At 43.0% G+C, this 14019-nt stretch overlaps 1 protein-coding gene across 1 annotated transcript in view; it reads right to left on the bottom strand.

The window, feature by feature from the left end:
• Positions 1–14019, bottom strand: part of LOC103205072 (gamma-aminobutyric acid type B receptor subunit 2) — a 272285-nt gene that overhangs the window by 17260 nt on the left and 241006 nt on the right. The window contains exon 8 of the mRNA XM_007950339.2: positions 12334–12534. Coding sequence (XP_007948530.2) covers positions 12334–12534 — 201 coding nt within the window. The remainder of the gene's footprint in view (positions 1–12333; positions 12535–14019) is intronic.

The following is a 14019-nucleotide window of genomic DNA, read 5'->3' as shown; positions in this document are numbered from 1 at the left end:
GGTTCAAACCCACCAGCCACTCCTCAGAAGGAAGACTGGGCAATCTACTTCCGTAGAGATACCGCCTCAGAAACCCAAGGAGGGGTCGCTATGAGTTGGATTAACTCGACGGCAGTGAGTGAGGTATTTTTTGGTTGCTCTTCTGGAAAGCCCCTCATGCTTTCTGCACGATAATCCCAGCTCCCAAACTTCAACAGGGCAGGCTTCTGCCACCTCTTTCTAAAAATGCTCCACCCAGGCCTTCTGCAGCCACTGGTTTTATTTTGTTATTGAACTTGGCACTTCCTGCCAGTTTCCTCCTTTTGTGTTTCCTTGTTTACTGTCTGAGCCGTGTCCCTCCTTCCCAGCCCAGCTAGGTGAGGGGTGTTATCTGCCTTGCTCACGGGGGCATCCCAGAACCCCAAACAATACCTGCAAGACTCCTTCTGGGGCTCGGTTTCCCCATCTGTAAAATGAGGAGGTTGGATCAAGTGATCCAGATGTTTCCTTTCCACAGTAGGAGAAGGAGCCTGACGCACAGCAAGGTCAGAGGACTGAGAGGCGGGGAGACCTCTGGGTACTAACTGTGTGACTTTACAGGTTCCTAGCTTTCCAGCACCTTCCACTTATGGTGGCTGAGAAGGTTCGGTGAGATGAAGCACTCAGAGTGGCCAGCTCAACCCTGAGCGTGGTAGGTGCCCCACAAATGCTAGCTGTTGTTGTTAAAGTAACAGTCTAAGACATGAGTGTGGGTTGGTCAAGCTCAGCCACCCAGCCCAGCTGCTTGTCCAGTATGCCCTTAAGACCGGGTTGAGGCCCGTGCTGAGGTGGGGTCAACGTGCAGGACACAGACTTGTCTGTACTTCCTTAAATAATTTCCACTTACTGAACATTTAGGTTGTTTCTAAATTTTCCCATGTGTAGGACTGGAGCAACTTCATAACTACCTTTTCTGAATTAAAAAACAAAAACCAAACAAGTTGCCATGGAGTCGGTTCTAAGCCGTGGCGGCTATGTGTTTCAGAACAGAGCTGCACTTGTGAGGGTTTTCCTGCTGGTGACCCTTTCAGAGGCAGAGTTCTAGACCTTTCCTGGAAGGCAATAGGGCAGGTTTGAGCTGCTGACTGTTCAGTTAGCAGACGAGCGTCTGGCCATTGGTGCCACCAAGGAACACATATTATATCTATGTATAGATTTAATTCCCACAAGTGTAACCACTGAGGCAAAAAGTATTAAAAAAAAAAAAAAAAACCACTTAACTATTTAACATATGTAGCAAATGATCCTCCTCAAACAGAAAAAGTTATCATCTCACTGTACAAAATACCTATTTCCTTGCATCCTTGATGATGATAGTAGTTTATTCTTTTAAATCATTGCCAGTGTGTTAGGTTAAAAACATGCATCACTTAAAATTTTAAATTTCCATTTATCTTATTAATGATTAGGTCTCCTTTCGAACACTGATTAGATATTTTCATTTCTTAAGTGGATTTTCTCTTTATACCATATTGCTATGGTGATACTTACATCTTTCAATGCCTTGTTTTAATCTATTTTTGTTGTTTTCCATTTGGATGAAGACACACACACACACACACACACATAACACGTATATGTACGGACATGGAGCTCTGGTGGCATAGTGGATAAGGCATTTGACTGTTAACCAGAAAGTCAGCAGTTCAAACTCACCAGCTGCTCTACAGAGGAAGATGGGGCAATCTACTTCCATAGAGATTTACAGCCTCAGAAACCCAATGGGGGTTACCATGAGTTGGAAATGACTCCATGGTAGTGAGTATGGTTTGGTTTTATTTATGTATGTGTATGTATGTGTGTGTGTATGTGTACATACAACACACATACTGTGGTGGTTAAGTTTATGTGTCAACTTGGCTGGGCCTGGTTGAGTGGCTGGGCATTTGAATGTAGTTATTCCCTGTGGTGAGATTGGTAATTAATTCCATGGTGGATTTTATTGGAGCAGTTGAGTAGCTGCTTTGGGCGTGTGGTCTGCTTCCTGTATATAAGAAACAGTGGTACTTGTAAGTGTATATCTTTCCATCTCATAAAATTGTTCTTCATTCTGAGGGTGGGGGCACGGGAGAAAGGAGGGGAAGAATGTTGGAAATATGGCTGTTTACCTCATTTCTCTTAAGGAGTCTTTGGAATGGAGCACAGGTGTACCTAAGCCCTGAAAGGTGACCTCATTCCTACTGTCTTTGTGAGGACTGTGTTGAAGAAGTCATTGCCATTACATTACATCCCCGGTCATTCATCACTGTTCCCAGGTGAAGCCAGAACCAATCTCCCTTGGGCAAAACAATGACAGCAGGAAGAAACACTCTCACAATTGTCTGAGAAAAAGTAATTGTTGTTCTTAAAGCAGGCCTCCAATTATCCAGGACAGAAAAATTTCTTCCAAACCTGACACTACAAGCTGATTAATTACCCATCCTCCGAGGTCAAGTTTATCATGAGATACTAAAAGTTTCTGAGAAAATAACTTTATGTAGACAATCCTGACAGGTTGTGCTCCAGCATATTTTTGAAAGGCGACTGTGAGAACTTGGAACATATTTCCCCACAGAAACCACGTTATAAATAGTGGTTAGGTTCCTAGGCTAGCCCACACAAGTTTGCTAACTCACAATGTGACTAAACTCTGTGGGTCTGCCACTCAAACAGAGCCCAGCTGAATCCTGCTTTCTGGGAGAGGGGAGCTACTATGAGTTGAATTGTGTTTCCCAAAAAATATGTTGAAGTCCTAACCCCCGGTACCTGTGAATGGGATCTTATTTGGATGAGTAGTATTGGATTACAGTGGGCCTTAAGTGCAATGCATAGGATTCTTGTAAGAAGAGTAGAAGAGACACACAGACACATAGACACACAGGGAGAAGGCCAAGTGACAACAGACGCCAAGATTAGAGTGATGTGTCTACAAGCCAAGGATTGCAGCAATAATAGAAGCTAGGAAGAGGCAAGGAAGGATTCTTTCTCAGAGCCTCCAGAGGCACTTTGATTTCAAACCTCTAGCCTCTTCTGTTGTTTCAAGTCACCCAGTTTTGTTATAGCAGCCCTTGGAAACTACCCCTGGAGATTCACGGATGGAAGAAAGGAGGAGGAGAAGGATCCATCTTCCTTCACAACCCCAGCTGCCCACCACAGAGGCAGCACTAGCAGAGTTGGCCCTGCATCCTGTGTGGAATCACAGAGTCTCATGTGGAAGACACCCTAGGGGATATTTAGTCTACCTCTGGTGGCATAGTGCCTAAGGCACTTGACTGCTAACCAGAAGGCTGATGGTTCAAACCCACCACACATTCCTCGGAAGGAAGGTTGGGCAAACTACTTCCGTAGTGATACCACCTTGGAAACCCAAGAAGGGGTCACCATGAGTCACGGCAGTGAGTTTGATTTTTGGTTTATTCCTCTATCCCAGTTTGTAGTTGATCTGTGTCAGAATCACTGACACACTAAGAATTAAGAATTCTATTGATGGTTTAAACAACAAATTAAATAAAGCAGAAGGTAGGTTAGTGAATGCAAAGACAGGATAGTAGCATATATTCACACTGAAGCAGAAGGAGGGAAAAAGAGTAGAAAAACAAGAAATGGACATAACAATTATATGGAATATGTTGAAAAGGAATAACATATGTATAATTGGAGCCCTAGAATGGGTAGAAACAACATTTAAAGAGTTACTAACCTAGGATTTTCCCAAAACATCAATATATAGATTCATGAAATTCTATGAGTATCTGTGAACTCCTATTAGAATAACATCTCATTTTGGCACAGCAGAGTAAAATTGCTGAAGACCGAGCAGAGAAAAAAATCTTAAAAGCAATTGGGGAAACAAATAGATACATTACCTTCAAAGAGCAACCATAAGTCTGACAGTCGGCTTAATAGAAACAACAGAAACCAGAAGACAATGAAATGACATCTTAAAGCACTGAAATGAAATAAAAGACAACCTAAAATTCTATGGCCAGTTAATATAGCCCTCAAAATTGAAGATGGAATAAAGAAAATTTCAGATAAACAAAAACTGACAGAATGGGTCTCCAGCAGACTCACACTAAAAGACAAACAAAAAGAACTTCTTCAGACAGAAAGAAAATGATCATAAAGAGAAAGACATAAATGCAGTTAGAAATAACAGTAGTGAAAAATGTAAATATCTCAGTAGATGTAAATGAAAAATTATAATAGAACCAAGAATATACAAGAAAATCTGAAAGGAAAAAGAGGAAGGAATTACATTACCAGTCATCAGATCTTGTAATAAAGTTTCAGTCACCAAGACAATGTGGTATTGGTGCAAGGATAGGCAAATAGACCAATGGAACAGAATAAAATGTCCAGAAACAGATCCACACTAGATAGAGTCACTTGATTTTTAACAAAGGTGACAATGTAGCATAGGGGATGGGGGGTGATGGACTTTTTACAATAAATATTGCTGAATCATTAGTCATATGGAAAAAAATGAATCTTCATATTCCCTCAGACCATTCACAACATCAGTTCCAGGTGGATCCTGTATCTAAATGTGAAAGGTAAAACAAAACCTCTAACAGACAGAATAGGAAACTATCTTCATAACCTTGACATTGGCAAAGATGTCTCAACCAGGACACAAATGTTGTTGTTGTAATGTGCTGTTGAGTCAGCCCTGACTCATAGCAACCCCTCCTTGGGTTTCTGAGGCGGTATCGCTACGGAAGTAGATTGCCCAACCTTCCTTCTGAGGAGTGGCTGGTGGTTTTGAACCGCCAGCCTTCTGGTTAGCAGTCAAGTGCCTTAGGCACTATGCTACCAGAGCTCCCCAGGACACAAATATGCTATACTAATTATAAAGAAAAAGACTGATAAATATGACTACATTAAGATGAAAAATTCTGTTCATCAAGATGTATCATTAATAGAGAGAAAAGGCAAGCCACAGAATGGAAGACAGAAGTAACATATTATAACTGACAAAGGACTAATATCCAGAATATAAAAAGAACTTCTATAAATCAATAAAAAATCAGAGACTCCAATAGGAAAATGGTCAAAAAACTTGAATAGGCAATTCATAAAAGAGGACATCAAAATGACTACCAGAAATATAAAAAGATGCTCAACCTCATTAGTCATCATGGAAAAGCAAATTAACATTAAAATTAAATGCCATACACACTGACCAGACTGGTTAAAATTTTAAAAATACCAAATGTTGGTGTGTGAACCAACTGGAACTCTCAATCACTGTTAGTGGGTGTGAAAACTGGTACAACTACTTAAGAAATCCATTTGGCAGTGTCCACTAAAGCTGAACATATGCATATCTTATGACTCAGAAATTCCACCCCTAAATATGTACCCAACAGAAATGTGTACATATACTCAACAAAATACATGCCTAGAAATAAATCTGACAAAGGATGTTCAAGAATTCTACAAGGAAAATTAAAACAAAAATTCTGAGAAGAATTAAAGATCTAAATAAATGCAGGGCTATACAAAAGTCAGAGTGGAGACTCACTACTACAAAGATGTTGGTTCTCCCCAAGTTAATATACAGCTGCAGTAAAATTATCCATATAAACCACAGCAGGTTTGTGTGTGTATGAGTGTATGTGTGTGTGGAAACCAATAACCTGATTGAAAAATGTATATAGAAGTGCAAAGAGACAAGAATAACAAAGACAATCTTCAAGAACCAAAACGGAGGACCTATATTGCTAGTTATCAAGACTGATTACAGAGCTACCATAATTAAGGCAGGGATGTTTTGGGACAAGACTAGACAAACCAACCAGTGGAAAAGAAAAGAAATTCTAAAAACAAAACCAAATGCCTACATTCATTCGATTTATGATAAAGGTGATATGACTGCACGGTGTCTGAGAAAGTGGTGTTTCCAATAAATGATGCTGGATCAATTAGATACCTATATGAAAAGAGGAAGAATCTTGATTCCTACCTCACACCATACACAGAAGTCAATTTTAGGTTGATCATAGATAAATGTGAAACAAAACAGCAAAGCTTCTAAAAAACAGGAGAGCAGTAATATCTTCACTACGTTGGGGAGGGTTTCGTTAAAATAATTTCAGTTCATTAAAAAATATCCTTTAGAGGATGCCCAGGTGGCTGAAGACAAGGGAGGCAGTGTAGTAGTTAACCTTCAAAATCTCCTCCCCAAACTACATGAAATAGCTTCACAGCTACAAAAGTTCTCCATAGAACCATACTCTCACCAATAACTGAAGACAGAGACTATCAAAACTGCAACATAACTGTGAGTAAAAGAGAAAGGTGACCAACATCTGGCACAGCAATCCCTTATGCTTTCTGCCCTCCCTGCCCTGGGACACAGCTTTGTGGTGGGCAACGGCAGATGGAGAAGAAATGAGAAAGACAGAAGTTGGGAATGACTTAAGGGCAAACTAGAATGACTACCAGAAAGATGGATCCACTATGAAGAAAAAAATTAGACAGGTCAGAAGTACATGATGTAGAAGGTCAGGTATCATAAAAACAGCCAGGCCGTCAATTAAAGAGAGAAATGCTGTATAAAAGGCTGGGCACCCAATTTAAAGACACAGATTAAACCTAAAGGAAAGCCTCCCAAGCATGTAGCTTCTGGGGAAGAAAAAAAGCAAAGCAAAGCAAAACAAAACAAAGAAGAAGAGGTGTTGAAGGGGAAAAGAAGAAAAAAGAGACATTTTAGAATTTACAACCACTCCTCAATTGAAACAAACACACACACGCACGCACACACAGAAAGTAAGGAAAACAAACAAGAAAATAAAAATGACAAAGAAAGAAATAAAAAGAGACAGAGAGAAGGCAGTGGAAATGGAAGACAGATGAAGAGGAATAATGCTCATATACCTGAAGTCCTGGAAAAAGAAACCGCCATTCTGAAGGAAAAAAACCCAAACAATGGAGCAGAAATAATAGTTCAAAGTGTTATTCAAGAAAGTGTTCCAGAATTAGACAAGACTTGAACCTATGTGTTGAAAGAGCTCACCAGGTACCAGGGAAACTTAACCTAGAATAATTGATACCAAGACATACTCAATAATATTGGTCACTCAAAGATAAAGATACAATACACAAGGTCTCAAATTACTTATAAAGGAAAAGAACTAGACTAGCATAAGACTTTTCAAAACATACATATAAAGCAAAGCAAAAATGAATAAGCATTAAAAAACAAAAAACTAAAGCATTAACAAAGGATTTTATATCTAGCCAAACTGTCCTTCAAACATCAAGGTATGTTGAAAGTTTTCAACATACAAGAACTGAGTGAATTCTGTGCCCACCAAGGCTTCTTGAGCGATCTACTAGAGGATAAGCTTCATGAACCCAGTGATGACTAAGAACTTCAGCACAAGGACAAATGATGAGCATTTCAAACATACAAATGTGCATAGTAGACTCAAAGTGGGGATGAAAGTCTTGGGGCACTAATGTACAAATGTTATATATTGTGACAACATAAAAATAATGCAACTAAAAAATAAAAGAACCTCAGCCTGCCTCAATTCTCTGGGGTAGTCCCTGAAGCATTCCGAGTTTTCCACTGCACTGTAGAGCCTACAGCTTCCTAACAGAACCAAGTCCTTTGTCACAGAGCTCCTACGGCAGTGACAAGGAGATGAGTGCAGCTTTGCAATGGGCCATTCCTTGTAAGTTGAGGGCTCATTAGATTCATGCCCTTCTAGTTCTGCCCTGCTGAATAAACAGAAGCAGGTGGTTGCAGAAGCTTCTTGCCAGAAAACATTGCAAGATGCTTCCAAACAAAGCCTGTGCCTCAGATGAAAGGTTGGGGCCATCTCTGAGGTCTCCACTTCACAGGGGTCTGTGGATATCTACATCTGCTGCCTTGGCCCCAGCTCCATGTCTCAGCAGGGAACGATAACGGTTTGTGTGTGTGTGTGTGTGTGTGTGTGTGTGACGTCTTTATCAGATCGGCTGAAATATCACCTGAGCAATCAGGGCAAGACAGTAAATGCTCACAATGGAAACAAAATTACAGAGACTCTGAAAGACGGAAGTTGACACTTGAAATCACCAACGCCAACAGAGTCACTCTGTGGGAGTGGGTTGGTGATGGGGACCCTTGACAAGGAGAAAGCAGCCTGCCTTTGTTGTTGTTATGTGCCGTCGAGTCGGCCCCGACTCATAGCGACCCCTCCTTGGGTTTCTGAGGCAGTATCACTACGGAAGTAGGATTGCCCAACCTTCCTTCCGAGGAGTGGCTTGTGGGTTTGAACCGCCAGCCTTCTGGTTAGCAGTCAAGTGCTTTAGCCACTATGCTACCAGAGCTCCTCCCACAAGTGAGCTTCAGGAAGACCACACTCTGAATGTGCTCAGGGGGCATGAAGATCCACACTCAGGGCAACAATGAAAACTCCAAATGGAAGGGACTGATGGACTTGCTTCCGAAGAGAGACTGTGACCTTGTTACTCCTCCCATCAGAAAATTTCTGGGCGCCAATGAGCGAGCCGAGGACAGCCTGATGCTGAGGGAACCTTGGAGAACACATCCATGAAGGGCCACCATTCCACCCAGCCTTGCACCCTGTGCACCATTTTTAGTCTAGGGGATGCCACAGTTGAACACGATAACCACGTCATACCATTTACTGTAATATTGCCACACTGCATTTACACAGTCAGAGAACTTCATTTGAAAGGACCCCAGGAGTCATCTGGTCCCAATCTCTCACTTTCAGTTGAGGAAACTGAAGCCCAGGGTGGGTGAATGACTTGCTGAAGTTGCATATTAATCAGTAGGAATGCCAACATTAGCACCCAGCTCTTCTGATGACAAGACACTGGTCTGGGTTGACCAGAAAAGGGAACATACACTTCGCAACACTTTATACACACAACTGACTGGTACAATAAGGAACCAACAGGGACAGAGTATTTTGGAAGTCAAAATGTCCTTGAGGGTCAAAATGACTTGTTTTTGCCATCTTACGTTTCTGCCGGTCATTAGAAGAAGCCACTTGGCACACAGGCCTCCCAGCAAGAGCATGTCATGAGTACAGAGGAACAGCACAGGAGAAGGGGCGGGGCACTGGTAGGACGGAGGTGTCCTGGATGCCAGTCCTGTGTCTGCCCCTGACCTACGGGGAGACTTCAGGTGTGTCCCTTCTTCTCTGCTCCTCAGTTGTCCTACCTGTAAAGTGGTGAGGCTGGCAGGAGTCCACTTCCTTGCTAATGTCTTACAAGTGCTTGCTTATCTTCATGGACACTGGCAGACCCCAGCAAACAAGCCCCAATGTAGCAGCCAGGTGCACTGACCATGCCCCTGATAAGCCATGTAAACACAAACTCAAGTTCAGGAAGCATGTTCTGGAGTCTCTGGTACTTAGTTGGCCACAGACATCTGAAGGCTGGCATGTGTGTGTGTGTGTGTGTGTGTGTGTGTGTGTGTGTGTGTAAGTTGGCTTGTGGCCAGATCACAATAGAGATGCTTTACTCAGCAATGGGCCCCATACTCCCTCGAGTGTTCCCCAGGATCAAGTGCAAGGGCCAGGCCTACAGTGAGGCAAAGAAGGCCCTAGCCTCAGGTACAGGACTGAAGGGGAAGCCAAACTAACTGAGTGACCAAGGTAAGTAATATTACAATGCTACATTTAAACAAACAAACTGAATGCAAACTATCTATGGTGAACAAAATTTCAAATTTTAAATGAAGCCAGGATCCAAAGGGCTAGGTTTACGGTGAGGTGAAGTAATCATGTAAGGGCAGGGCCATGTCCTGTTTTATTTAAAATGTTGATATTTTACTCAACATTAATTTTTTTTTTTTTTGCGTTAATTTTGACTTTGAAAATAGTGCACTGAAATATTGTTTGTCTTGATTACTGGGGTTTTTGGCATCCCATTAACTTTTGCCCCTAGTCTCAGCCCTGGACCTGTGTGTTACAAATGGAGGCATTAGGACTATTTAGTTTGGAGAAGGCCTTTCTCTGGGGATGTGGCCATTGCTCCCAAATCTATGAGGGCTACTTAGGACAGAGGGACCAACAGGACCTACATGGGCCCAGAGGGACCAGTAGGGAATTAAGGGAGAAGTATCGAGAGCCCCCTGCTTTTGGAAGGATCTGAGAATCTGATGGGAGGCTGAGCATCATGACCCCCAGGGTAGCCCTAAGACCCTCTGCTCCAAGAGGCAAAGAGGCTGCAGGTTTCCCTGTGTGACTTCAGTCTTGTAACTGCAGGTCATGGAAGAGATGCTGCCTCTTGTCTCAAAGACCATGAAGACAGGGACCAGGTCTCCCACAATTCTGAGAGCTGCCAGGAGCCACGAGCTGGGCTTTGCCCTAATGGCCTGTCACCATCTTGGGAGCAGCCTTTGGGTTCCTCTCATGGTGTCTTGTGGACATATGCCACTTACCTGCTCAGATCTCATGTGTAACAACTGAAGTCTTCCTGAAGTCCCTCAGTTTACTCATTATTATGTCGTCATCATAGATTTTTTATTTAAACTTTGTTTTCCTCATATTTTATAGTATTTTTAGACTAAAACTACAGGGTATCCCTGGATCCTAGTATCTTTTAATAAATTAAAAATAACCTTAAAATAGCATTTATTGATATTTAATCAGTTGTTTCTCCTCATTAGTCAACATCTCTCTCTCTCTCTCTCTCTCTTTTTAAATATATTTGCTTTGATTTTGGTATGAAAACATCTTTCAACAATTTCTAACCAGGGGCTCAAGGCTCTTCCAGATACCAGCATGACCTAAGGTACTGTGCACAAAATGTGTCCTCAGGATTTAACAGCTTCCCCCGCCTTTTTTTGTGAAAAATCAATAAATAATTTGTGTGGGGTTGGCTCTGGTTGAGATTAAATAATGAGTAGAAGTTATATAGACACACGCATGTAAGTTTTACTTTATTAGACATATTTATACCATATGAAGGACACCTTTTTACTTTATTATGATGCTTATTTTTCGATGAAACTGGGTGTGTAAGACCCCTGGGGCGGGGTTTGAAATTTACAGTTTTCATGAACTCAGACAAGACAGTGAAGAAGTCTGTGTGATGCTGCAACAGTTTGCCTGGTGGTTTAATTGAGGGACAAATATTACGAGTTCATCGGGCTGTCAGATGTTCTCCAGGTTTCCACATGCTCCCTCTAGGGTCACTAACACCTGCCCTGTTTATCTCACAGGGCTGTTCTGAGGACCAGACAATGTGGTCTGTCTATAAGTATTTCAAAAGGACACCACTCTCCATCAGGGTAAGTAGAATTAAGATTCAGGGTGAAGACAGCCTTGTGAAGACTGCAACATCCATCTCTCAGTTTTGACAGCAGCTACTCTATACTGAACACCAACGTGCCAGGTACCACACTAGACCTGTTGTACAATCTGTCATCGACTCTCCTGATTACCCCAGAGGGGTATATTTTTACCCCATGAATACACAGATGAGGGGGCACACTACTGGCTCAGTAGAATTCCTACCTTCCAAATGGGAGGAGGTCTGGGTTCAATTCCTGGCTAATGCACCTCACATGCAACACCCCATCTGTCAGTGGAGACATGCATGTAGCTATGATCCTAGACAGGTTTCAGGGCAGCTTCCAGGCTAAGACGAGGAAGAAAGACTTGGCAATCTACTTTTGAAAATCAGCCAGTGCAACCTTATGGATCTCAACGATCCAGTCCACAGCTGAGCACGGGATGGCCCAGGACCAGGCAGTGTTTGTTCTGGTTTGAATGGGGTCGCCATAAGTCGGGTCCTACTTAACTGTGACTAACAACTACAACAAAGAGATGAGGAAACAGAGACTCAGAGAGCTCACGCTCAGGGCCACACAGCTAGTAAGTGGCAAAACTGGGGTTCAAGCTAGTCTGGTCTATAGTATGCTTCCCAAGATGTATGGCAGGGGTCTTTCCTTTCCTCCAGGATGTCAGGGGCATCAATGGCACTGAGAAGTGACATTCTGGGCCAGAGGAGCCTGGACTAAAGCTCTGACAGTGTCAGAAAGGCAATGCCTGTAGCTGGTGGCACAAAGGGCATGAATCACCCCTTCCTCATACACACAGCACCCTTATCTCCCCCCTTCCTTACACACACACAGTGTCCTTTCTTCTTTGGAGCCCCATCATTCCTTAGAGGAGCATGCAATGGAGAGCTCATTATTCCCACTTCACAGGCAAGAGAAAGGCTCAGGGAGGTCAAGTGATTTGTTCAAAGTCACAGAGCAAGGGCCAGAATGAGGTCTGTGCACTTTTCCCCAGTATCATCAGACAAAATGATCAAAGGACAAGACCCCAGGGGCTGCAATGGGCAGACTAAGGCACTGACCTTTCCCGAGATGGTCTTGATCTGCTTGGAGCTCAGAGGCTCGAAGTCCACGCCGATGTAGCCCTCCATGGCAGCAAGCAGGTTCTTACGGAGGCAGTGGGATGAGTTGGCTTCCGTGTGTACCTGCTCCCACCAGGAAGGCTCGTACCAGCCTGGGATGATCCACTGGTATTTGCTGCCATACATGTTCTCCTCGTACGCCTGCAACACATGGGTTGACCGAGAAGGCATCATAAGTCAAATGGTACCTTTGGTACCTCTCAAAGGATCCAAGTTGGTTTACGGGCAACAAGTACAATAAAATAATACATACTGAGTAAAACTTAAAACATAAGGGCTAAGGACAATATGAGTTATAATACAGTTTCGAGATGAGGTAACAGAACAGAATACAGATGAGCAGACCAAGGGTTTCAACGCTGTACCTAATGAAGCTGTGTATTTCACCATGAACTTCCTGGTGGCCCAAGAGAAAAGGGCAATGAGCTCTCATCTCAATGGGGAACATACTCCAGATTCTCCAGGGGAACAAAGGGTTCTCTTTTCTTTGGCCCTAAAAATAAAATGCCCCACAGGGAGTTGTATATGGGGGACATTATCAACTTAGCCAGCAGGGTATCAACAGCATGCCTGGAACAAGCAGGCTTCACAAGGCTGTTCTCCCACAGAGCTCCACCGCAAGCCAGGGTCATACCCTCACAACACAGTTCAGGGAGAGCAGCTTTGCAAGGGGCCGAGACAATTCCATTTAAGTCTGCAGTTTATGTAAGATGCCACTTGGCAAACTGAGCATTCTCTCTGCATCTTTATCCCCAGCGTGGCGTACATAAATCCCAGATCCTAAAAAAACTCTTACGATCATGTGCTTTACAGATATCTTACGTGGTTGTCATTCACATTCCCTGGGGGAGGTAGTTGGGAGAGAGTTTATACCGTCACTCTAGAGATGAGGAAACTGTAAATCATGGCAGGAAAGCAGTTTCTTCAAGGTCACACAGACAGGGAGAAAAGGAGACCTGGAATCTGGGCCTGCTGACTCCAAGCCCACAAAGACATGCTGCTGTTCACTGGTCTGCGAGAGACTGGTGGAACCCCCAAGACTGTGGCCCTCAGATACCCTTCAAAGCAGGAGCCAAGCTCACCCCGTGGCTCATCTTTCAGCCAAAGGACAGGGCTATCAAGTGAGCGATTAACACCAGGGAGCGATGCACTCCCTAGACAACCAAGGGCACAAGGTCAGAAGGCAGCATTGACCCAGGGACAGAGCTCAGGAGGCAGGAAGGGACAGGAAAGGAGGGGGAGGGGATGGTAACCACAGGGAGGAAGTGAGAAGAGTGTGGGGACTGTAATCAGCATCATGAATCAGAATGCGTACACATTGCTGAAAAGCAATTTTGCCTGTCAGCTCTCACCCAAATCAAATAAAAAGTCAGGAGAAAAGAAAACAGTAATGCCCTACCTAAAAAGAAACAGCTTATAGAAAGGTCTGAAAAACAAAACAAAGACATACTGCCTCCTTCCTGTTTAAACAAAAGAGTCACCACACTGGCCTAATGCACCTCGAGTTGACTTGACTTTTCACTGCAATTATTTTAAGTCAGAAAAACGATGTTTTTATTTACTATATATTTTTAAATTGTGATTTGGGTAAAAGTTTACAGAGCAAATTCACTTTCCATACAGCAG

The sequence above is a fragment of the Orycteropus afer genome, unplaced genomic scaffold (assembly GCF_000298275.1).
Source record: "Orycteropus afer afer isolate SDZICR_OR568_19922 unplaced genomic scaffold, OryAfe1.0 scaffold00267, whole genome shotgun sequence".
Taxonomy (NCBI): Eukaryota; Metazoa; Chordata; class Mammalia; order Tubulidentata; family Orycteropodidae; genus Orycteropus; species Orycteropus afer.
This window is presented reverse-complemented; position numbering and strand designations above follow the sequence as displayed.